The sequence below is a fragment of the Crocodylus siamensis genome, chromosome 10 (assembly GCF_052110815.1).
Source record: "Crocodylus siamensis isolate JL-2025a chromosome 10, ASM5211081v1, whole genome shotgun sequence".
NCBI classification, from domain to species: Eukaryota; Metazoa; Chordata; order Crocodylia; family Crocodylidae; genus Crocodylus; species Crocodylus siamensis.
The window spans coordinates 70,700,383-70,725,929 of NC_143404.1; the positions used below are offsets into that span (position 1 = coordinate 70,700,383).

At 47.9% G+C, this 25,547-nt stretch overlaps 2 protein-coding genes across 2 annotated transcripts in view; both read right to left on the minus strand.

The window, feature by feature from the left end:
* Positions 1-372: 372 nt before the first annotated feature.
* C10H20orf204 (chromosome 10 C20orf204 homolog) lies at positions 373-5,080 on the minus strand. Its single transcript, XM_090064097.1, has 7 exons — positions 4,953-5,080; positions 4,798-4,897; positions 4,513-4,734; positions 3,025-3,162; positions 2,651-2,725; positions 1,759-1,911; positions 373-1,609 (listed from the first exon to the last, which is right to left on the minus strand). Exons 1-7 carry the CDS (start codon positions 5,078-5,080, stop codon positions 1,454-1,456), a joined length of 972 nt encoding a protein of 323 aa, XP_089920223.1. The 3' UTR covers positions 373-1,453.
* Positions 5,081-5,935: 855 nt separating this feature from the next.
* PRPF6 (pre-mRNA processing factor 6) overlaps positions 5,936-25,547 on the minus strand; it is a 30,338-nt gene continuing 10,726 nt past the window's right edge. Inside the window, exons 10-21 of the mRNA XM_090065034.1 lie at positions 22,801-22,919; positions 21,997-22,215; positions 20,601-20,723; positions 19,698-19,819; positions 18,365-18,503; positions 17,241-17,360; positions 15,943-16,119; positions 15,384-15,517; positions 14,702-14,793; positions 10,846-10,960; positions 8,487-8,613; positions 5,936-7,561 (exon numbers count right to left, since the gene is read on the minus strand). Coding sequence (XP_089921160.1) covers positions 7,409-7,561; positions 8,487-8,613; positions 10,846-10,960; positions 14,702-14,793; positions 15,384-15,517; positions 15,943-16,119; positions 17,241-17,360; positions 18,365-18,503; positions 19,698-19,819; positions 20,601-20,723; positions 21,997-22,215; positions 22,801-22,919 — 1,640 coding nt within the window. The 3' untranslated portion in view covers positions 5,936-7,408. The remainder of the gene's footprint in view (positions 7,562-8,486; positions 8,614-10,845; positions 10,961-14,701; positions 14,794-15,383; positions 15,518-15,942; positions 16,120-17,240; positions 17,361-18,364; positions 18,504-19,697; positions 19,820-20,600; positions 20,724-21,996; positions 22,216-22,800; positions 22,920-25,547) is intronic.

Consider the following 25,547-nt stretch of genomic DNA (forward strand, 5'->3'; position numbering starts at 1 on the left):
CTCAGCTGCAGTGCAAGCGTAATAGCACATCCCTGACTGCACAGGTGGCATGAGGGTGAATCCCCAGCAAGGAAAGGTGCCAGAGGGACACGCAGAGAACCCATGGCAAGTGGGGAGGATGACCATGGGGGGCTGTTCCCGTGGCACAGCGCTCCGGCCAGGAGCCTGTGCTGTGTCCATCGGCCGGTAGAGGGGAGTCCAGGCCAGCGAGACAATCCTGACCTCAAACTGATGCCAAGACAGAAGCCATGGCTGACGGGGCTCTGAAAGCCAGCAGAGAAGGGGATGCTGGCTGCATAAGGGGCGGGGGCTGCATGCACCGGGCAGGGGTCTCAGGACAAACTGCAGCCGCTGCAGGGCCAGGAGCTTTATTTCAAGCTTCCGAGAGACTATTGCAAATGCTGGGAAAGCTGGAGCCCAGGGAAGCCCTTCAGTTGGGAGCACCTCCTTCTCCACCCCTCCCTCCTTTTTCCAGGCGCAGCTCCACCGAGGCTCCGGCCTTGCCCTCAGCTGGATTTCAGCAGGAATTCTGCTATGGTGCATAGAAAATGTGGGCGATTCAAGCAGCCGTGCAGCTGCCGAGGGTCAGGCAAGGTGCCTCCAACCCCGCGCGGGGCCTGGAGGGTGCTCTGCACCTGCCAGGGTCTCCAGGAGCTGGAGGTGCCCAGTAACTCCCAAGGCTACTCTCCCCAAGGACTGCAAGGAAGCAGGAAGCATAGCAGGGCATACGACCCCTGCAGCCAGCCTTCCAGTGGGCAAGTCCCTCGAGCCACCTGCCATCCCTTCTGCCATCTGGATGCAAAAAGGGGCAATGGCATGTTACCACTAGGGCTGAGACCGGGGAGTGGCGCCCAGGGTGGCCCACTTCTTCCCAGTTGCTGCGGAAAGTCTCTGCCCCGGACAGGAGGAAGCCAGGGGCATGCACGGGGCCCAAGAACAAAGAGAGGGGATCACAGACACCCTGGAGGCACAGTTCCCCAAGCACCATCACTGCCCAATGCCCCCACCTTGTCCTTCAGGGGCAGGGAGCTCTCCCCAGCTACCAGGAGAGAGCCTTGTACATTAATACATGGTACCAGCTCCTAGTGACTTGGGAAGAGAGGCATTGTCCTGCGCTGGGGGCTTCATCGAGTGCCGCTGTCATCTCCCCTTCCCCACCGGCTCCATCCCTCTGCAGCGGCCTTATGCAGCACGGACCCACCGGGAAGCATTGGGCACGAGGGAGCCGATCCAGCCCCAGCCCCTGCAGATGCAACTCGGGGTCTTGAGTCTTTGCCCCACGAAGCTGTTGCACAGCAAGCTTGGAGGTGTCCAGCTCTCCTGGAGAAAGACGGTCTGCCTCCAGCGCCAGCAGGGCCACGGAGCCGGACGGCAAAGCGGTCAGCGCGGCCTGGCATGGATCCCCCAGAGAGCCAGCCACAAGTGGCAAGGCCCCATGTTGTTCCCCATGGGCTCAGCCCCATGAGTGCAGCGAGTACAGCTTCTCCCAGCAAGCGAGCAGGCTTTCCGCCGTCCGGGCCAGCTCCTTCTGCCGCTTGCGGCTGCTGCCTGTCCTGCGGAGCTGCTGTTTCCCCTGAGCCAGTGGCCGTGGTGGGCTCCTCTGCCTCGCCTGGGAAGAAAAACACAACAAAGTCCTAAGGAGAGGCCCCACAGCTCAGACCCAGGGCAGCTGCCTCTAGAGAAGCAACGGTTGCAACCCCATCCCAGCCGTGACCCCCATCCCACGCGGACGGCAAAGGAGATGGAGGAAGCCCCGACCTTGTGGATCTTCCGGCAGTGCTGCCTGATCATGGACTCGGTGTTGCTGGCCACCTTCATGGCAGCCAGCTCCCGGGGGTCGTGCAGGGAGCCGCTCGCTGCAGCCCGGAGGGATGTGCTCATGTTGTAGATGGACAGCAGGATTTTCCGCTCCTGGAAGGGAAAGGAGGTTTCCGCTGGAGAAGCCCATTCAAGAGGAAAAAGTGCCAGCCGCCGTCACCCAGATTCATGGCAGCTTAGTGCAAGTAGGGGGTTCTGGGAGACAGAGCTGAATACAGGCCCCCCACCTTTCCCTCTCCCCCTGCTCCTCATTAGGACAATGCCAATGGTCATAGTTGCCACCCACCCATGAGCGTGGGTCAGAGCGAACGACTGACCTTCCTGCTCCTATGGAGCTGGGCCAAAGGATGCACCACTGTAACCTGCCAGCTGCAATCCAGAAGGCCTGATTGCATGCAGAGGAATCCCTGAGCCCTGGCCGGTGCTTTCAGTGGGCAGAGAGCTGAGCTCCAGCCCATGCTGCAGCTGCCAAGGGCCACAGCAACATGCATGCAGGCTCAGGACACAGCAGCAGGAGCAAGGTCTGGAAGTTGGGAGCCCCGAGACCCTGCTGGCGACGGTGGCCAGAGCCTACACTGCAGAGCCTGAGCCCAACCAGGAGGCGCCGAGCTGTAGGGGCACCAACCCATTGCGTCAACTCATATCTCCACCTTGTGCAAGCCTCTCCATGGCCAGCCCCACTTCACAGCTGCAGAGCATGCCCAGGTCATCCCCTCTGGGGGATGGAGGAGACTGCTGGCTCAGCAGCACTGGGTTGACCGCACACATGCATGCCCTCCCCATGCCCAGAGGGGACAACTGGATGCCCTTGGCTGGGGACAGGACCGCTCACCTGGTTGGAGCGGCAGGCAGGGCCAGCCCTGCTCCGGTGCTTCCGGTGGGCCTCAGCCGGGCTGCTCAGGTTTTTCTGTGGGGAGGGGGGGACAAGGATTTAGCAGCATGCGGCTCCGTGCTTCCCCCCAGCCCCTGCCCTGAACCCGCCGGACCCTTTGCACAGCACAAGAGCTCTATGGGACCGCTCAAATGAACAGCACAGAGCAGCCCAGGAACAAGCCCCCGTCCCGCTGCCCCTCTATTAGGGGGAATATCGTTCTGTTCTACCTACAGACCCATTCAAGATCAAGCTCCCCTCCCACGTGCTTGGGGCTGTACACCCTGCACCGGCATCCCCGACACCTCATGAGACACGTGCCCTCCCCGGCTCACCAGGCTGTGGATCTCGTCGAAGAGCACAGCTTGGTACTGCTGCAGGATCTCCACCACGCTGCACCTCCGCCCGCCCTTGCTCAGCGCCGATGAGGCCAGCAGTAGCAGAACAGCACCAAGGAGGGGCCTGGGGAGAATCTGCAGGGGAACAACCTGGATTCAGCAGGGCCACCCCTGCCACGGTCCTCGTAGCTGGAGCCTGCGGCCCAGGCTCAACCCCAGAGGCACAAAATGGTCAGCATTTGAGAGCATTAACCAGGCATTTCAGTGCCCTGCCAACAGATCCCTCTCTCTTTAGAGCAGAGGAGCCACTGGCCTTGTAGTGCTGAGCAGAGACCAGCTCTCAGCTAGCCAGGAGGAAGATGCCTTTGCAGCATCTCCATCCTTGGAGGCTATTTCTGTGCCAAGAAAGCAAGGCTCAGCTCCACGATGGCACACGGGATAAAATAGAGGAAAGTGTTTCAGTAAGGAAAGGGAGGCTGTTCGTGCACCGCTTCCCTGCCTGCAGGAACAAGCCCAGGGCTCACGTGCAAGTGTCACACATTGCGTTTGCTACGGCACATCAAGCACTGCCCTCCTTCCACCAGCCTCACGCAGCAACTAGAGATGCACTGGCCCAGCCCGAAGCCAAGGCTTCATGGTTCAAGATGGCAGCAGGGATCAGGAAAGCTTTGCCTGGGAACTTCCCAGCTATGGCTGCCCTCTGTGCGCAAGGCTGCCCCGCGGGCTTGCAAAGGGGAATAGAAACACCTCGGAAGGACAAGAAACAACAAGGTCTTGGAGACGTGAGCAGTACACACAAGCATCGCTCTGCAACCCTGGAGCAAGGGACCTGCGTAGACACAGAGTACAGGCAGGCATCTAAGCAAACGGAAAGGCTTTGCAATGTGCTGGGAAAGGTCATCAGGTTTTCCCCCCACCTGCAGCAAGATCAGACACCTGTCAGGCTCCAGGCCAGGAGATCGGGAACCTTTCCTGTGCTGCCAGGTCAAAGAGGCCTGTCGCCCAAGGAGCCGGAGACTGAATGGAGAAGCACGGCCTTATTCACACCGGCTGGGGGACCCACCTGGTGCCTTCCAACCTCAGCATCCAAAGGAGTTAGGACTGTTTTTTCCCCCTAGTTTTAAAGGGAAACTCTTTTTCTCTCGAGGAAAGCTGAGATCCCGATCGCACGTCAGGATCCCGGCGCTCTCAGACCCAGTCGCTGCAGCGCAACGGGCGCGCGGGGAGAGCCGCCTTCCTCTTACGCTTCCATCAAGCGGCCCACCGCCGGGAGGGAGAGGGGGCCGCTTCGGAGGCATTTATCATTAGGGAACCTAATCCTGCCTGCCGTTAAATACCAAAAAGTCACTGGGGAGCGGCGAGAACTGCAGGGACGCGGGATCTGACTCAACATGTTGGGATCGGGGGGAAACGAGTTCGCCGTCTGAAGGGACGGGCAGGGGCCTGCTCGCCCCGCACGGGGTCACGGCAGGACCCTTGGCTTACAGCAGCGCTGGCCCCCGCCTTCGGGCTCCGGGGGGATCTTCGCCTGGACGGACGGGGCGGCGTTGGGGACGTCCGCGCCGCGCCGTCCTCTTCGGGAAGGCTTCCCCGTGGAGGGCGCGAGCCCGGGCCGCCCGGCTCCGGCTCGGAGGCGAAGGACTCCCGCCTCAGACCGCCTAGCGAGCGGCTGGGCCCGGATTCAAGAGGCGCAGCCTTCCCAGGCAGCTGGTGCTAACATCTGCCGGCTTCCCCCGTGGAGCAGAGACAAATTCCCCGAACTCATGTGACCGGCCGGGCCCCGGCGAGGGGGGCCGCGGGAAGGGGCCCCCAGGCCGGGCACGCGAGGGTGTCCCCGCTGGGCGCGCGCCGCCAGGACGAGGCCAGAGCCCTGAGGGGAGGGATGGGGGGGGGGGGTGCCCCTCCAGGCGGGCCCGGGCACTCACCATTGATGCCCGCCGCGAGCCGCCGGCGGCATGGCCCCGCTGCCGGGCTCCGCGCTTCCCCTCAGCTCCCGCGAGCCGGCCCCGGCCCCGGCCGGCGGGCGGGGAAGCGGCGCCACGCCCCCCGCCATCGCCTCGCCTCACCTGCGGGGCCGCACGCGCCCCGCCCCGCCCCGCCCAGGATGCTGTCGCCCGGGAGACGGCACAGAGAAGCAGCCACCCGGGCCCAGCTCCGCTGCGCGGAAAACGGGGGTTTAAATAAAATACGCAGGTTCCAAAACTCAGCAGCCCTAGGCCCACTCACGGCCCGGCATCCACGGCCTTGCCTCGGTCATGCGGAGAACTGGCAGCAAGAGGGCGGGTGGAAGGCGCGCACGGGGGCTTCGCAGGGTTGGAGGCAGGTACGTACCCCCCCCCGTACTCCCTAGGCTCCCCTGGGCACCCCCTCCGGCCCCCCGCTGCGAACTGGGGAGGAGGGAGCAGGCCCTGCCCCCCAGGCAGCATGGAAAGGAGGGAGCCTTCCTTGCTGGTGTGAAGATGCCAGGCTGACACTTCCCAGCCCAAAGGGAAGGGGGCCCCCTTAGACTAAAGGGACAGATGAAAGCAGGATGAAAAAAAAAAAAAACCCACCTCTGATCAACAGCAGAAGGACTCGCCCCCCAGCATGGACGTAGCATGTTTCAAAGACTTCCCAGCTGCCCCTCCTGCAGGCCATTCCTATGCGAGCCTACTCCCAGAAACCCTTATCCCGCTAACCCCAATGTGGCTGACCCAGCCTCAGGCCTGCGCGGGGTCGTTGCTCCCTCTCTCCTCCAGAGGCAGCTCCTGCCAACACTCCCCCTCCTTGCAGCTGAAGGCAGCGCACCTCGCTTGAATGCAGATGCAGTGATACGCTCTCATCAGCTGCTGCAGCAAGTCCAAGAGTTTTGTTTCATAGGGATAAAGTCTGAAAGGCAGGCTGTTGAATCAAGGACAACCACTGCTGCTTTAGGGTTTAAACAACGTGATATTTTTGGCAAAAAGATGCGAAACTGCTTGGATACAAGAACGCTACTTACAGCAGATATATTCCTAAAAGACTCACCTTTATCAAGAGTAGCAGGCAAGGCTGTCACAGGGCACCTGCCAATCTGAGCCACTCGTCCCTGATCAAATCTTTAATGTGCAAGATTCGTTACAACGGAGATGAGGACCAAATAAAACTCGAAGAGGAACAAAACCAAGCTGTATTTTACACGCCTGTTTCCCAAGCAAGTGCCAGGTCCCCCCCCAAACAAAACTTCTAGGACAACACAAAAATATACACATGGAAGCAAAAGCTTTCACTATATCCTACTCCACAACACGCACGGTCAAATGCAACAGGAGATGATTTTACCACTCCAATCAGCAAGTACAAAACAGATAGTCCTTCAAGGTGGAGACGACTTTTCATTCGAAGGAGGATCACAAGAATTCAAGTGAGCCTCTTCGGGTCAAGTGGCCCTGATCACAAGTTTTAAAAGAGTATATGCAAGTCATGAAATAAGACAACTTCAAGGCAACCACAAATGCACAGACCTGTGCTCACTAAGAATCCCTCCAGCTACAAGTAAGATTTTTCCACCCGTGCTTGGAGAAGCTATTTCTACGGCATTTGTAGTGGGAGAAGCAGCTTCAGCTGTCAGAATGCCTAGGCCTTATAATGGCTCTAATTAATGAAGATTCTTCCTTTTTTAACTGGTCTCTTAGACTGTTTTCACCATGTTGTCTTTGTTCTACTGTGGTGTTCAACAACATAACCCTAAAAATATTGCATACATTACAGGCATTTTAAAATCCGGGGAAGTGTCTTTTTAAGTAAAAAAGTTCGCCATTGAATGTCACAAAACATTCAGTTGACTAAAATCTTCCTCCTTACCAGACATGACCAGGGCTCTACCCTGGTCACACCAACACAACTGTTCTCAGACCCTCCTGTCACCCCACGATTCCCCCTGTCTGTCAGTGATGTTCATAGCCATCTCCCTGATGAACTCAACCACAGGGAACCACCAGGCAACTGAAGAGGAGGGTGACAAGAAGGGACCCCACATTAGGGAGGACACCAAAAGGGAGAGCAAGTCGGGAACTGAACAAGCAACTCTCACAGCTCCAAATCTGCAGAATGGGTACAGGCAAAAATCGAGTGGCAATGCCAGTCACAGCTTGGCACTCCTGCCCCCACCCTGGCAGTATAGCTGGATCTAGTGTATGCCAGGGCAATGACTGTCTGTAGTGCCATTGCTGGAGTGGGGAAAAAACTGACTCTCCTTGGGGTTTTGTTTTTCTGGAAAACCCAAGGTTCCTCTCGTTCCTACCCATTCCCTTTGCTTGTTCTAAGTTACTGTGCTGCTATCACAGGTGAGTGTGTTGAAAGCACAGAAAGCAAAGAGGCCAAGCCCTGCCAGGGTGACTGACAGAGCTGAAGGCGGCATGCTCTAGAAGGTATTTTTAATCTTGGCTGCCACGAGCACGAGGATCTCTCCAATCTTCTTCTGCCAGTTCTCGATGTCTTTGGACATTTCACACCACAGCTCTCCATGGCGGGGCTCAGCATTCTCGCAGCGCTTCTTCACCTCCTCCTGCTGCTCCTACAGAGGGAGAGAAACAACAGTTTGGGGCCGTCTCGGTCACTTTGTTCTGTCCTCAAGCAGAGCAAGAAAGGTCAGAGACCTTCCCCACCATTCCTCCTTCTGCGCCAGTGCAGTGTGCTGGGTGTCAGGTGCTTATATAAACCAGTTTTTAAAGGAAACTGGGAAGTGTGTGTTAAAGGACGAGATGAAAGTTCAAGGGCAGCACCTACTCTGCCTTGCTGCAGGCCAACTTAACACCACAGCCCAACAGGAGAGCCAAAAAAGGGTTTGGAAGCAGGAGAGCAGCATGACGGTATTACATCATCATGTCAGGAGGAAGTCATGAAATCATGTCTCATCTCAGCTCATGCCAGGCTGCTCTCTAACCCTCCCAGATCAGACCAAGCAGTTCAGCTGATCTGCTACACGTAGCAATGCACACTAGATGTTTTAGAGCAAGCACAAGGCAACAGCAACCCTAAAGGAATGTTATTTCTAATAAGATGGCTTATATACCTCAGGAGTTTCTCTCACTGATTTCTGTGTGCTTCCAACAGTGTTGAATTATTTGCGGTGGAGACTTCTGTGACACGGTGTCCTGGTGGACTGTGCATCTTTCACAGAGGTCACTTGCCACCGAATTCAGCAAACATACTTGAAGTAGTACTCAACTGTTCTCACGTTATTGCAGAATTGTTATTGTCCTGCATTTTATTTTCCCACACTCTGCTAGTTAGTGGGATGAACAAAGAAATTCTAGGGAATGTGTTGAAAGAGAAGCGCTTACTGCACATTGCAAATAGCAGCAACTTTTGTTTCTCATTAAAAGCAATGAGAATGGGCTTTGAAGACGCAGCTGTCTGTAGCCAGCAGAGCATGGGCAGAGCTGGCAGTGATGTGCTATTCCCAAGGCCACAGTTTCAACCTAGAGGCAGACACTTACCTCTGTGCCATGCTGAAGCTCAAATTTGTAAAAGAAAGCCCAGGCATCCCCCAGGTCTGAGTCGATCTTCACTGTCCGATGGAACCATTCCCGGGCCTTGGTTATTTTGCGCTCGCTCCAGAACAACCTGTTGTAGGGAGGGAAGAGGGAAAGAGCAGAAAGAGGTGGTCAACAGCCCTGTGTCTAATCTGCAGAAGGGCCTCCCCAGAATAAAGGAGGCAGCCTTGCAGATGGCTCGCTCTCTCTCTCTCTCTCTCTGAAGAGGTGGTGGAGGAAGTACAAAGGCAAGTTCCAGACCCCCATCATTTCCACAGTTTTACTGACTACAAGACTAAATTGATGCCCTAGCCAAGGAAATGGGTAGAGGGTAGGAAGGAAAATTAGATCTTCCTAGGACAGATGCATCATCTTCCTACTGCATTTCATTCATTTTGATGCAATGAACCAATTTTGGAACAAAGCAGTATTGGGCCCCTGTCCATTCCCCTCACCCCCACTCGCTCCCAAATTCTTAATAGTTTATATTTAATCTCACAGCTCTCAAACTACATAAGCTCTGTAGATATTTGGAGGTTAAAATCCCCCCTGCCCCTAGGGAAGGTTCAGATTCACCAAGGCTGAAGCAGCACCCATCAACATGCATATATTCTGGGCCATCAACATGCATATATTCAGGCACCAAAATACTAACATCTGCTGGAACACAGCCCTGCCCTGCCAATGGGAAATGGGCAAGAAGGGGGAGCACAAACTTTTGTGATTATGCTGCCCAGCGTCATTTCTAAAATTCACTCATGAATTTCAAAACACCTTCCGCCTCCCAAGACCCAACTGGTTGCGTCAATAGTTTATGGGTTTCATTTCTACACATCAAATAGAGTTCAATTAAAATAAGCGAGGTCTTTTGGAACAGGAGGCTGTCTGATTGGCTGTGCTGTTAAGCTGTACAATTCAACGGTGTGATAATATGATTTCTTTTTAAGGTTTACAATACTCCTGATTATTCAGTGTTGGATAAATTGTGATTTAAAGAGCTTGGACACTGATAGCAAAGCAGACCAAAACACCTGCAAAGTAACAATTGGCAGTGACTAATTTGCTTTTAAACAAAAGCTCTTCGCAAACTCATTATACCCCTGCATATCAGACTGCCATGCAGCAGAGGCACCAAGGGAGGTAGAAGCCATTCATATGCCATCTGGTTTAATTACTAAATAATCTGAGTTGCATCAGGTATAGGCTCTGATAACTGTATTACAGTTCTTTCTCCTTTGCTGCTAAAGCCAAACAATGGAGCTGTCACTGTCTGGAAGATCCTGGTGCTGCAGTTGCTGGAGTGGATCCTGTGGCTTGCTTTGGCTTGTAACAGAGTTGTGAAAGAGTTGAGCAACCACTTTACATGTTTCCTGCATGAACCTCTTCTGGCATTCACAAAGGGAGGAAATTAAACAAAGGCACCCAGTTCAAATCCCAACTGCGTTTCAGTCAGTCCTGCAGCGGGTAAAGTCTTTCAAGTATAAAACAGGAGACGTATGGTACAGCAGATTCCAGCACTAGTTCTTTACCACCAGAAACCAGCACTTGAAACCTTTTCTAGGCAACAAGAGGAAGTTATTTTTTAAATCCATTAGGAACTAGAACATCCTCCTGCTTCACAATAGCATCAGTGTGATTTGCTGGTTTTGCTCATAAACAGCTCTAAACTTAAGCCACACAGAGTGGCAGAACATGAAGATCAAAGTGGTTCTCATGTTCCCAGAAATTGGGGAGCAGAAGCAAGAGATGAGGAATTAACAGGGCCTGTCACAGCAATCTGGGCACTAGTCAGTATAAATAGTCTTCCCTCCATCCCTTTTGTAGGTCTGAACAAGTTCCCTTGAAAGCCAAGGTAATGACAGCTTGACAAAACGTGCATCAATAAGTTATGGGCCATGGGGCCCTAAGTAACAATGTCTTCAGTGTTCACAACATCTGGCTCAGATCTGTTTTAGCACTGACACACACGCGCTGCTACACCCCCAGGTCTCCCAACTGACATGGGTACTTGGAAGAGACAGAGTGTTCATGTTCAGCCAACAGGAAGAAGCAGATCTGCACTAATACTCAGAAGGCAGCTGCAGTGAAGGAGCAGCTGTTCCCTGATCTGAGGTACATAAAAATGAGGCTGGAGGGGCCTCCTGGGACACCAAGGCCAGTGCCCTGCATTCACAGGTAACCACACAGGCAAATGATCCATCAGAGGGATGCTACACTGAAGCAAGACTGAGCAGTGCTATCTGCAGTAGTGTCAGGTATATGGCCTTTGCTTGTGCACAAACATCTTTTTATTACCTTAAAAAGCCCATCCCTAGTTACTCACTTAGCCACAGCCAGCAGGACGTGTGGGTCATGTTCACACTTCTTCAGAGCATCCACACTTTTGGTCTTCCGTTGAGGTCTTGCCTCCAGGAAAATTGCTTCTGACCAAAGGATTCCTAAAAATCAAGTGGAAAGATTTCAGCTTTCATTAATTCAGAGATTAAACTCCATGCTGCTGAGAGCACTTACACTAGGGTACTGCTTTCCAAAGAGGGAACCTCATTCCCCCCAGCCCAGTAGAAGGGCTCACACCCCTCTTTGGGCTGAACTCTTCCTCATTTTACACTCTGCAACACCAGCTGCTGCTCCCCCCACAACACAAGTGCTTCTGCTGCAGGTACTCTAAGCTCTTGCCTTTCGTACTGCTTATGCTTCCTTGCATTGGCCCCAAACCCATGGTTTTTAGCCCAGTTCACTGCACCATCCCATTTATGTAGTGAAGAGTCATCCTCAAAAAATCTGTATGGAGCCTGTACATCACACAGTACAGATGACTGCAGCTATCGGGTAGTTACTTTGTCTGCCACCATCACATACCTGCAAATGCCTTCTACGAACGTGAATCCAGCAAGCAACCATTTTACTATACCAAACAAGCTGCACACATTGTCAACAGGCTAATACAGTTAATCTGCAAGTGCCAGAAGGGGAAAGCAGGCTACAGGATCCTTGTAGCTGGCCGGAAGGAATAAGCCACACAGGAATCTTTCACTGCTCTTCCTGCACTTTATTCATTTGCAGAGAGCGTTGCCAACTAATTATTAGAAGCAAGGCAGCAATTACTTGAAGGGCAATGTGTTCCCTACCCACTTGTGGCCACGTCATTGCTAGCAAACTGGCTACAGACAAACTCAGTGACTGATCAGGACCACAGTGTTACCAAATCTCTCAGAGCGCCAGGAGTAAAACTCTTCCAGATGTAAAGTGTAGATTGTTCAGAACCCTTGTAGGGTCTTACACCTATTGTAACCATCAACTCTTCTTTCTTCCATGATCAGGAACTCCTACAAGAAAATCCCCAAGGAAGTGCAACATCAGGAAGCAACTTTAAGAGAGAGACTCAAGAGGAATACTGATGTCACTGCTGCCAGAGAAGGGACTGGTCATGCTAACTCCAGGGAACACCACTCCAAGTGCCCACAGAAACATAAGGTTTCCTCCCCAGAGCTTCTCTCATCCCCAAAAGCCAATAAGGAAGCCTGCTCAAAGCAGCATGCAATCTTTTGCTTTACCAGTTGCACCTGGCAAACACATTTCAACACAGAGGCCAATCCCATCATTGCACCAGTTTCTTACACATGGCACCACACACATAGACAGTTTGGATTTCACTAGCAATTTTGTATTTATCTGCAGCTATGGTTCCCCAATCTGTCAGCCACCTGAGGGGTCCCCATGGCAAGTCTGCTTGACAAGAGGATAGTCACCCCCATTTCCCACTGCTACTAAAAGAATCAACATTCCTCAGTGAACACAAACCCTGAATCATCTCCTGAAAAGTCAGGACCAGCCAGCTCTACAAGAGCCCAATACTTCAGAAGCAGCCACAGACAGAAATGAGAGCTTCAACAGGAATGAGGGATAAGGCATCTGAGTCCATGTCCATGGAGGAGAGGAAGACAGGACTGGTGCTTCCAGGAAACATGTGGAAGATCAGACAACATGAAGAGCAGAGCAGCAACAAAGCACAAAAAAGCCTTAAAAAGAAAAGCTTTCAAGCTTGTGTGCACAATTGCCACAGCATTGCTATTGAATCAGGAATAGGAAGGGAGGCAGGTCAGGAAAAGCTGTCCAAAAACACAGCTTGTCCAGGCTACAAAGCTCAGAAGTCCCTAATCCAGCAGGCTGATCTTGCAGATGGAACCAAGGACACCCATGCCCTTAGCCCAGCTGTCCCTGACTGCTGTTACAGTGGGCAAGTCTCTTGCACTGCCCTTGTTCCCCATCTGTTAAAATAGGGATAAACTTTCCTTGGCTCACAGAGGCACTGCAAAGCTAAGCATATATGAGAATGCCCAAATACTAGAATTGAGAGTCTTATAAAGGGGTATAAAAATCAAAGAACCATGCTCTCTCAAAGGCAAGCTGGACGTAGAAATCTCTAGCGAGCTCCCTTAGCATGGGAATTCTGCAGCAGCTCTGCATACATGAAAATGGCTATTTCCACAACAGGGATCAGTAATGAAATAGTTAACATTTTAATCATCGCCCAAATTCAGATTTCATACTCCTCTGTTAAAATGATTGTTTCAGGCTGGCAAGGATGTACACACTGCATGCGATTCATGCTTTCAAAGCGCTCTCTACAGCCCGACAGGACTGGGTGCCTTTCTAAAAAGATATGCTCTAGTTCAAGCACGAGTTGTCAGGATCAATGAAGCAGTCAGGAGATGAAATTCTATGGCCCATGCTAGCTCGTGTCAGATGGAATAGGCCCTTCTACCCTTAAACTATTATCCCAATAGAGTTGGAAGAGAGTATGTTGTTTAAATGAAAACAGATCCTACAGCACATTTCCATAGAAACAGAAAGAGTCTGCAGCAAGTTGTGGCAGCAAAGGCACACACAGGCCATTCATAAAACAAATTAGCAGAGTGTGGTTTGCGATACACGACTAACTCTGTTGTCCAATAGTGCACTATATTGAGGAGCTTGCGGAAAGTCTCTCAAGGCACTACAACCTGGATTTTCAGAAGACATCTAGACACTTAACTCCCAAAGGTTTCAACTGGACTTGGGTGCTTAAACAATTTTAAACCTCTGACAAGCCAAGAGGATGATTTTTAATTACCTTGCATTTCTGCGATGACAGCTTTTCTCCAAGGATTTTAACATGTTTTAACAATTAAGCCTCCCAGTGTTCCTATGACACAGGCAAGTCTCAAGCCAGTTTTTATAAACCAGGCCAAAGGAGGAAGTTAATCACCAGTTCAGACTGGTTTAAGGTTGGACTTGACACAATTTAGTTTTTAACAGCAAGTTTGGTTATCCCCCTGCTGAAGCTTTTTGGGGCATAACTAGCTGATCTGCTCCAAAGTCTGCTATGAATACAAAACTTTTAAAGCCCTCAATCAGTTCAGAGGCATAAAGCCTAGAACTGAGAGGCAACTGCTACAGTATTTTTTTCCAAAGAAACAAAACTACTAAAACAAATCCATATGAAGGATGCGGACCCAATTAGCGGACCCTGGCAACAAGGAGACAGAATCTGATACGAGAAAATCTTATAAATGCACAGCTGATCATGACACACAGAAATCCAACAATCCTTCCACTAAATCATGTCCCGCTGAATTGTTCCAGACCACAAATTGTCTTTGTTAGCTCAGAAAGCCTCCTACAATCTGCTTTGTCTCTTCTCAGAGAAAAGCCACCCACATCAATATACAGTCTCAAGAAACCAAAAACCATGGACAGGGACACATGTCTGACAGTACAATCCAAACAACACCAAGGGGAAAAAGGATCCAACGACCAATCCAGGCCCTTCTTGACAGTGGAGAGCGAAAGGCACCTAAAACTGAAGACTTTGAGGACTACCACCACCTCCCTAGAGCACATCAGAATCCAGCCAGGTCATGAGACAACACAGCTAGCAGAAACAGAGACAGATGAAATGCTCTCTTGCCATCAAGACAGTTTGCCCTACATCCTGCTTCTATTTACACATGGAGTTTTGTGCAAGCTCTTGTTCCGTGCCTGCTTCTCTCCTGGAGCCTGGGGAAGTGTACTGTGATACCTGAAAGCTGGCCTATTCTCTATCCTAGCCATGCAGTTGGTCAAAAAGAGATAAATCACCTGTGAGAATTTTTGCAGTCAAGCAATTACAGCTGTATTTCAGAAAAGCTCCTTCTTACCTGAGTTGGGACATTCTTGTAGAGCCTTGGCCATCAGTGTATTGGCGATGTTCTTCAGTCCAGCCCTGTATTCCAATCGCACAGATTCTAACCTAATGTGGAAAAGACCCAGGGTGAACACCCAAGATGTGACCTCAATTCAGCATTTCACAAAGCAGATGCTCACTTGCAGGACATGGAACCTAAGACATCTGCCATGACTCATCCCTAGCTCATTCAGCTAAACGCGTGCAGTAGGAAACCATGGCTATTTAAGCAAAGAACAGCAAAGTAAATGGCTGCCACAATTTTCTCATTCTGGCATTAAAAAAAACAATTATAAATGTCTTTAACAATCATCTTAGATAAAAGCATTTGAAGAGGGGACTAGCCAAACGTGGAAATGGAAAATGAGGTGTTCAAAAATTCTTTTCTATTACCCCAGAGCTGCCATTTAAAGAAAATAGCTGACAATTACCTGTATACCCAAAGCAAGTAACACAAAGGCAGTTGTATACTAGTTGGACCCTTCAGAGGCTGAAGATGCTCAAACGGAAGCAAGCATAAAGCCATCTTAGAATTTCCTTCTCGCTAGGTATAGAGACGCCATACTCGGAGGGCTGGAAGGGTGTCAAGTGATTAGCATGGCTATGGCACTGCCTATACAGCTCGTGGAAACTCCACTCAGCTCCACTCCACTCACCAAAGGTCTGGATTTTTCGGATTCTTTAAGCGGGACTTCTCCAAGATGGCTCTTGCTCTGGTCAGTTGCCCAACTTTCTCCTCCAGCCTTGACAGCAAGAGCCACAGGGGGATGGAATGGGGACATTTCTTCAACTGTTAAGAGAAACGTGCAGGATGGTTGGGGAAGAAGAAGATAAGGAGTCTGCTGTTTTACCTGCTTTTTGCACTAAGGCTGAAATAGTATGATAACCTCCCCAGAGGGCAATTCCCTCATACATCCCTTTTCTCTGCAAGACGTGTAGAGAACGTGAGACAGGAGGTTGGTTACGTCATTTGATGTTTCTCACATTCTACCTGGCTAATTCTCGGATAGCAGTGAACTAGAGAAAACTAGCCTGTGCTTAAGTTCAGGAGAAATTAAAGAGGCCATTTCAGTGTTGTGAACTACACCTTGCTTCATAAGTACATTTACAATTTGTGCTCTCTGTCTGGAGATGGAAAACCTTTGGACTGTGCATTGAGACAGACCAGGTCATTCCCCCAAGCCAGATGTGTGAAACAAATCTCAATCATCTTACCCCTTGATTATAGGCTTCTCGAGCCTTTTCGGTTAGTTCCTTTTGCTCCTCTACCTGTCCTTTCATCATCCACAGTTTGGGGAAGTCTTCATAGTGCTTCAGGGCTTCCTCACAGAGTTCCTGGGCAGCAGCAATGTTCCCCAGCACCCATTCTAATTTCACAGACTTCATGAAGACCTAAGGACAAACCAGAAGATGCTTTATTTTAGCAGCTACTGATGGGCTACGGTATCTGTTAATAGAATGGATCTTTTGTCCTGTCAACCGACAAACAGCCACTGCACGCCTAGATGACAAATAGTCTGAAGATATGAAAATTAAAGCTAAAAGAAGTGGCAGCTGGAAAATGCTAGAGATCAACTGTTGAAGGAGCTGGAACAAAATGATCAGACATAACCTTTGGACCCAGCTGCAAGTAAGAGGATAGACCACAGTATTCAGAAGTGCCCAACACAAACATTTAGGCAGCTGCATATGCTGTGAATATGGGTTTGCTTGTTCTCTTTCCCACAACATCCACCTCTTTTCTTTTTCAAGGTACTCATACTTTAAGACCTCCTTCCCCCTCCTCCACACAAGATTCTGGATTGCTGCTACCATCCCTCTAGCTGAGAACAGAAAGGTCTCTCTCTTTTTTGTGGTCAAAAAAAAAAAGCCAAAAGAGCCATTACTGTGCAAAGGCAGGTCAAGGCTGGGAGGGACTTAGATGAAACAAAATGCAGGTTGATTAGACACTTGTTTCCTCCTTTTAGCCTAAGTAACACAGACATAAACATTTTCAGAAGCTCAACTGCCAGGGGAGGAGAGAAACAGTGACCAATGTAAAAACAAAAAAAATTCGATGTTTTTCTAGTGTAAAGTTTTGATTCATTTCCCCCCAGGAGATAAGATGAGAAACATACACAGACCTGGAATTTTACATGACAAACTACAGTTGTTTTGCCATGTGAAGCTGTATGCATTAGCGAGCCTCCTGTGACAGGATTCTCTTTTTTTTTTTGGTAAAGAAAAGCCAAGCTTTAAACCAGAATGTTACATACTGGGAATTTCCCAACTTTTTCCACTGCATAAAAATCTAAGCTTGTATTTGATCTTAGGTTTTTTCCCATAATACATTTGCTTCATGTCACAATGAGCTGAAGAAACACTTCAACAATCAGCTACATGCCTGCGAAAGGCAATGGCAGGATGCCATCTGGTAAATCTCTGAGGCTGCAAAAGCAAAGGAACTCCCTCTTCCGTCCTTCCTCCCCCATGCCAAGAGAGGTCTTGGTCTCTCCACCCTTTGCACATCTCACCCTTGCAGTGGGGGCACTGCTACGGGCTTTCGCCAGCAGCCTTCTTGCTCTTTCATACTCATTGTTTTCAGACTCCAGCTTCACGGCAGCCAGCCAGATCTCTTCGCTGTTGGGATTGGCCTGCGAGAACACGAAATAAAAGACAAAAATACATACAGAAACAGCAGCAGATTTAAGCCTTCACATGGATCAGATGAAACAGATATCAGGGCATCAATCTACACCAAGATTCTTTCAAGTTCAAACCCTTCCCAAGCGTCTGTCTTTGAGTTTACACAAAGTTCCCCAATGGACTCACAACCTAAGGATCTACGCTAGCTTGAGAATCCAGGACAAAACAAAGCCTTCTAGTATAAAGGCCTGTACATGCAACTGCAGTGCAAATAACTTCAGGGCATCAGTGATGAGAAGACTTCAAGGTTTTATAAGAACCGGCCAAAAGCCTAATTTTGGCAATAATGAATCATTCACCTTTACTTAGAGCAACTGCAGCCATCCAACTATGCTACAGTTCTGCTAGTAGGGCACTGCTCTCCAGGATACCAGAAATTCCCATTTCTCCAGAACTGTGATGTTTGCCTCGATCTTCAGGGTCTGAAGGATCATTTGTAACAAGATGACTGTACTGGTCCAGATGACAAATGCTCTCAAAATTACCCATGAAAGTGAGGTGGGCATGTTCCCAGTTCTGGGACCAAAACCACTGAGTTCCGAGAGAGAAAGTTAAGTTATCCCCAAGGCCTTGTTTGCAACAAAGCGACTGCAGGTCATGTTATCCTAGAGTAGCCCAGCACCCAATACACAGGGGTCTTTGTGCCTGACCTGACTTCTTGGTTCTATGGGAACACAAATAATAATAATAATAATAATAATAATAATAATGAATTCTGAAAGGGTACAAGGTCACAGGGCTGCTACCAGTCTCTCTCTATTTGAAACCAGCAGGTTGTGAAAGATAACGAGGAAAAGCAGAACACAGAAAGGTAAGTTCTGCTATTTTCAAAGGCTGACTGCTGCTGCTAGCTCAGAACTGCCCCCAAAAGGGCTTCCTCGCTTAGCCCCATCTTGCCCATGCTAATGCTCACACCATATCCACAACTCTAACAGATAAGTGATACACAAACCTGGAAAGCCAGGGCCAGAATGCTTCTGGCTGCAGGCACATCTCCAGCCAGCCACTTGGATTTAGCTCCCATGAGCCACAGCACTTCTGCTTTGGGACAGTGAGCCACAGCTCTCTGCAAAAGTGCCTCCAAGGATTCCCTGAAACAAGAGAGTGCTGGATACAATCAATAACCTGAAGATACAGATATTAACATGAGCTTCCTCAATCTACCTCCACCATCCCTTGATGTTATAAATAGTTATCGTTATAAAAAGTCCAAGGCTATAAACACTGATAAGTCACTTCACCAGGAGGGAGTGGGTGCTCTTTTCATGAGGGTTCAAAAAAATCAGCATCAGAAGATCACTCCACAAACCAACTCCCTGTTAACACACCATAATCAGAAAGTGTTTATGGAGAGACCCTCTAAAAACCATGCAAGTCTCAGGTTCACCTAAACCAAATCTTAGCAGCTATGGTGACAATTCCCCCCCCAATATTATCTGTTGAAGTAGCCTAGACCTCATGGATAAGATTACACTTTTCAGAAAGGTAAAATACATTTTAAGTGTAATGAGAGGGGTTATAAGTCAAGTCACCACAAGAAAATCTGAACAGATATTAACATCAGTGGAGGTGGGGCAGAAGGCAGCTAAGTTGCAATAAAAAAAAAGGCAGCTTCAACAGTCTAAACTAATGCCCAGATCCTGCAACAGCTGAAACAGAAGAAGGTCCCTTGGCCTTAGGGTTATTGCTCAAACATTTAAAATTAAGCCCGTGTGCAAATAGTTGGAGAACTGGGGTTCTTACAAATGTACAAACAACTTAGAATGGTTTAAGATTTCCAAAAAGACAAATAACCAGATACCCATCATGCAGATGGAACTTTAAAAAGGTGGATTTCTCTTTCTTTGCACTGTCCGTTCCAAATTTATCACCTGGTACCAATGTGCAAGAGCAATAATGTTTAATTAAAAATGATGGAGTGCTTCCCAGCAAACAGGTTCACCGGTCAAATGGTAAACCAGGAGGCATTTAAATAATTTAGAAAAGCAGTAACACCAGATATTTCCATTTCTGCTTGATGCCTCAGTCCCAAGAGGTATAGCCTCATCTGTGCCACCACATGGACCTAATGAGGCACTCTTCAATCCTCAAGAGGATTTTAATGATGTTCACTAACAACAGGCACTCTGACCTGCCATAGAAAGCCTGTTAGCTGTGCATAAAATGCCAATATTCTCTGGCCTGGTAAAAACCTGCAATTCCAGCTGTCCCATAAGACAGCTTATGGTTGATTGCCTTGCTTCTATGCCTATTCCACAAGTCTTAGAAGAATTATCTTCACATACCTAGTTCCATGATTCTTTTCAAAGTAGGCTGCTCTCAACCACACACTCTTCTTGCTGGGGAAAATTTGTAAGGCGTAAGCATAAATTGCCCGAGCACATTCCAGAGCATTGTGAGCGACACACTAGAGAAAAAAGTAGAAAGAAGAGAGTTTAGCAAAAGGGTCCACCAGAGATACATCCATCAGTGACAGCTCTCCAGGTGTGACAAGAATTCTACTGAATGGGTCTTTACCAAATACTTATATCAGAAGAAGGTACGCTTTTGATCAGCAGCAGGTAAAAAGGTACACATTGGGAATGTGGAATAAATGTTTTAAAGAAAAAATATGGGATTTTCAAAAGCACCCAGGTGTCACCGATTCCATGAAGCGCCTCACTTCTAGATTACTCAAGAATTTTCCAAAATCTGGAAGGTCCTAAAAGTATGGACTCTGTGCTTGCATATGCATTTTCTATGTACAAAACTTGCTGGGAAGCACAATTTCTTGTGTATATACACCATTCATGGTAAGCACAATGCAAAACCAGCATTGGAAACTTAGCTTCACATGGGTTATGAAAGCAATATAGATGCTTTCTTGCTGCAAGTTCAGTCTGCTGCAGATGAACTAAGCTATGCGCTTAAGTTGTTCTAGTTCCAAACTTAAAATTATTACATATAATTAAATTAATCTAGTCTTTCAAAAGGTGGAGTTCAACCACTGCAAAATGTGATGCAACTGGCCCAAGGAACGAGAAGCCAGGACGTGGAACAACAAGGCTGCTGCAGAGAGGCAACCTTGCTACTGGCCAGATGCAGAGAGGTACTGTGCATCAGCCCTTCACTGTCCCAAGACAGAAAATTCACCTGGTCCCAATCCCCCTACCATAGTTCAAGACAAACGAAGCTACAACTGGACATACGCTATCTGCATCTTCCATCCAGGTGTGTTTCCGATCTTCCTCCTCAATCCCAATCCCAATTACAGCTCGCATAATCGCCTGACAGGTTGCCACACTTCCAGCTTTATCGCACTCCTCTGCATCCTGGAGAAAATAAATCAGATCAGCACTAAGGAGATGCATCACTTCAGCCTGGGATAACAGCAAAGGAGAAAACAGATTTTATAGCATTGTTCAAGCAGGAGTTACTATGCAGGACCTTTGCAGCATGGATGGGTCCCTCTCACTACCCCAACATGGGAAGGGCAAGAGACAAAGGGAAAGGAAAAAAAAGGAATTGAAGAATTCAGGCTTGTAGAATTTATTACAGGAGTTTAGTTTCAGCCTCAATTAAAACAGTTTTATGATGCTAGTTGCCATAACCACTTAAATCCTGCCATGAATATCCAATGTTTTCTAATGCCAAAAAGTGTGGTTATGCTACTGCATTCATTGGTGCAGTGTGCCCACTGCTCAGTGGTTGTAGGACCAGGCTCAGAGACAGGCCCAATTTTCCTTGAACCCTGCCATTCAGAAGTAGAAGGACAGCATATGCGAATACTTGGCTGCTTTCACCCCCTCTGGCTAGTGGAGTAGAATCAATTTAAGTAAGTAATTCTGATGTGGTTTATTTTTAAACAGCATTCTATGCTTAAGCCCTGTTTCTAGAACAAAGCAAATCCAGGCGAGGTGCCAGAGGGGTTTTAAGTGGAGTATCAAGCTAGCAATGGATGCCCGCAAAGGCTATTGCCAATGCGGGAGCATCACAGGCATCATTACTACCCAAAGCGTTCAGACATGGCTACTGCAACATAGCCCCTCTCTAGTTTTGTACAGTAAAAGGCTGCAAACACAAATAGTCAATAACAAATTAAGGAGCATTGTTTGGCTCTCACCATACATGGAGTACACTCAATTTTTGCAGCGGGACAAGGAAAGAGACCTCATTGGCTCTACTGGCTTCAAATTCATTATGTAGACAACATACAAAAAGTTTACATGGAGGTTCAACCTCCATCTTGCCTGGTAAATAACCAACTTCACCTTGAAGCAAGTTTCTTTTTAAAAGAGCAGCAACTCTGATGAAAGCAAGTGTGCTCTCCAGCTAAATTAGCATTTTCCTTTCCACGACATACTATTTAATCATAACAGTAGCCTTGATCCTCCCAGCTCAGACTAACTGACCTTTTAGCCTTGCCCAAAGGACCCAAACAGAGAACACATTATACTGTTCTCAAAACTGGCTTAGTTCTATATTATTTTATTTATTTAACATAAGAAGCCCTCAAAGAAGAAGGTGTTACATGGTTAAATATGGATTGTGGTCTAACACTAGAGTCCTCATGAGGCTTTCTAAAACAAGAATGAAAGCGAATACCTGGATCCACTGCTCTCTGTTGATTTCCACCCCGTTTGCCCTGAGGGACGTGATAGCTCTGTCAATGATTTTCTCTACCATCTGAGTGTTTCCGTTGGCTTCTTCCAGTTTGGCAGCCGTGATCCAGATGTGCCGGTCTGTCGGAATGTTCTCACGGGCTTTATTCAGGACTTTGCGAGCATTCTCATATGTCTCCAGCCTTGCCAAAGCAAGCCACAGCTGCACAACAAGACCCATTTTCATATTAAAACAAGAAGGTGACAATGCCTGATAGAGGTGTCAGCCCAAGCAACATAAGAGAGAACATTTTGTTCTATGCCAACACACACACATATACTTATTAACGTGGAAGGGGGAGTATTAAAATCACTGGGCAACAGAATGCTATTATACAAGTAAGATTTGAGTTTAATCAATAAACACTACTGATTTGGGGTTCTCTCTGCTGCAATTTTGAATACTATTTTTTATGTTGCCAGTGGACTTACAGCTTAATAGTTGGTTAAATACTTAAATGAACTTTTTACATTTTTAATATTTTTAAACTATGGCCCATATTTTCCAAGTTGGGCATATGTTAGCTTTCACAATTAAAATGTGCCAACTGTGAATGCAAATGTGCTTAACAGGCCATCTGGAGGTACAGTCACTAGTTTTATTTGCGCAGCCACAGTAACAAACAATTACACAAGAAAAGAAAGCAGTTAAAAAACCTGCCCATTGCCCTACGTATTAGTTAAAACATTGGGTGAACCCATGCATTGTTCCGTTAACCTGAACGGAAAGCAAAATTGGTTGACTTGCCTCCACACTAGTTGGGCAGCATTCCACAGCACGGCTTAGCATTATCCTAGCATCTTCAGGTTCTTCCAACTCTACTGCGGCCTTCCACAAGCGCACCGAGTTTGGAACGTGCTCAAGGGCTACAATGGAGAAACAATAATATGAGTCATGCAGAAGAATTCTTGCCCATAAAGAGAAAACAGTATAGCTTACAGTTGCCCTGCAAAACTACTTTGCTAAGAGACTCTTCAAAGAAAACAGGCAAAAGTTTGCTCATTGGAAAATACTGTGGAATTAGTGAGGGAGAAGGGGGGAAAAATCTATTTGTTCAAAGCTAGGAGAGTCTCATTTTTAAATTCACCTCCTAGCACAGGCTGAAATAAGAGAACATCTAGCCTCAATTTCTGCAAGCTGCCAAACTCTTATCAAGTAACATCTGTGTTTCAACTCTTGCAAAATCCGCTTCAGTGATCTTTGGACATAAAGTCAGGAAAGTAAGCAAGCCATAAAACACTTTTTCCCCTGATTCAAGTCAAACAATACCAGTTGTCAAACAAGTTTTGTGCAAGTCAAAAATTTTTCTACTTAGGTCTAACTGCGCCACATTTGGTATTGTAAGCCCAGGAAGAGTTCAAATACATTATAAAAAGGATTAATCCTACAACAAACAGAGATGAGTGAATAACTTACCATGCAATTAATCCCCAGCTTCAAAAGAAGCTGAGTTAAGACACCAGGCATAAAGCACCCCAACTCTGCCCAAACATATTTTATTGACCACAGCATGAAATCCTGAGACTCAAGTACTCCTCCTCTGTCCAACATGTGTGTATGAGCAAGTTCATATCCTCACATGTTTTTTAAAAGTTCCTATAAGAAGTCATGTTTTCCATAAAGAGCTTCCACTTTAAACAGCAATACACTTTCTCTTCATGTCAGAAGCATTTCTCAAAGAAATGCTGCTTTCCTTCAAGAATGCACTGACAACTGTATGGACAGTGAGTGGTCTAGGTTTCCTGAAAGATAATATAGTACCCTAAAATTTAAGAGACAGTTTGGAAAAGCTTTAGCAGCTCTCCAAAACATTGTTAAAAGATGCAAGTTACTGAAGTCTAATTGTCCTTTCTATAACCAAGTATGTTTCCATTTAGCCAAGGGCTTTTCAGGTTCAGGAAATGTCTAGGCATTTTCTAGCTTTGGTAGGAACTGCCTTCTCAGCAGGCCATGATATTCGAATTCTCAAAGTCCAAACTAGCGACTGCTCTCAACCTGCCTTCTGACAAAGGCAGAATTTAACAAACAAGCAGCACTACATACTTTTCTATTTTTAAAAACTCTGACTTGCTGCAAACACCACAGATTATTATGGCACAGAGAATGCTGTGCTCTGTTTCAGGTGCCTTCTCCTCGATGCCCATGATTTATAACCAGTTGTGCGGTTTTGCCCGACGTGTATGTGTGTGTGAACATGCCACAAGACAGACCAGAACCTTTTAAAACAGAAATAGGTCACTGTAAAACCACAAAGTTGGTGGGCTGGGAGAGCATCTGAAGTTACTTTGAAGGTGAGCAGATTTCAAGTTAGCTGTGTCCCTTTAAATATTCCCACAAAGGTCCAGAGAGATTAACTGTTATTCTGAGCCTCCTTGAGACTCAGATGCAGTAGGAAGTACACATGGGTTTTACAATAAAGGCATTTTAACCAGCTGAACATTACCTGGTTTTTTTTTTGTCAAGTCTACAGCGGCAAGCCTTCTAAAATGTGCAGTACCAGTCTCTGATAGTTTAAGAGTACCAATCAGCAGGACAGAGCATGTTTTCCAAAGGCAGTGTTCAATTTCTATGCTTCGAGACATTCTACCACTCAGATTGCTGCACCTGACTGGAGAGGACATAGGCTTTAAAAGCTCTAGAGCTGAAGTGGGATGGTAGGGTCACACACAGGCAATAGAAACAAAGCAGAAATGCATTTTAAGAGGATTGTGTTTCAGGGCTTCTACTTGGCACTCAGCCCTCCTTATTTTTAAATAAGCAAACTGGTTAAGTTTCCAGATCTCACATGGCAGCTATTCCACATGCATCCAGGCATCAGATTTGTGATGGACCATAGCTCGCAGCAACGTTGGAATAGTGCAGAGCTGATTGTTAATGTATGTAAATGAGAAGCAGCACAACAAATATTCTCCTTCTACACCAAATGTTTGGCCAGGTTGTACTTCACGCAGAATCTCCGAGTTTGCTTCTCACAGGAGACAGGATACAAGATTCAACCTTCAAAAAAGCCCCATATATTGAATCTGCTGCAAGTCATTGCTTTGATACAAAGCGTCCCTCTGACATTTCATCTACGATCATGGTACATTTTTCTATTTAATATTAATTGCTAATCTCAAAGGCTAACAGAGCACAACAGCAGCAGCTGCAGCATCCACTCTAAGTAGATACTGCACAAAAACAGCCAATGGAAACTCCTGAGAGTTCCACCATGGCAGCTGTAAGTGAACCTTAAAGTATAAAGCTTTTATCTAGCAGCAAGAGTGTTGTTCCATCACTGAAAACCAACTTAGATGCAAGTGAGAGGCAGGACATAATTTACTTCCTTTGGTCCCATCCCACTCTGCAGTAATGATGCTCCATGTTATGCAGTCATTTAACACAGTGGATTGCTGCATAAAGACTTCAGAAAAGCACTTTCCCCCAGGCACCTAAAAGACTAACGTTACTCAGACCGTTCGTTCCAAGCTGTAATTGCTGCGGTTCAACAGCTC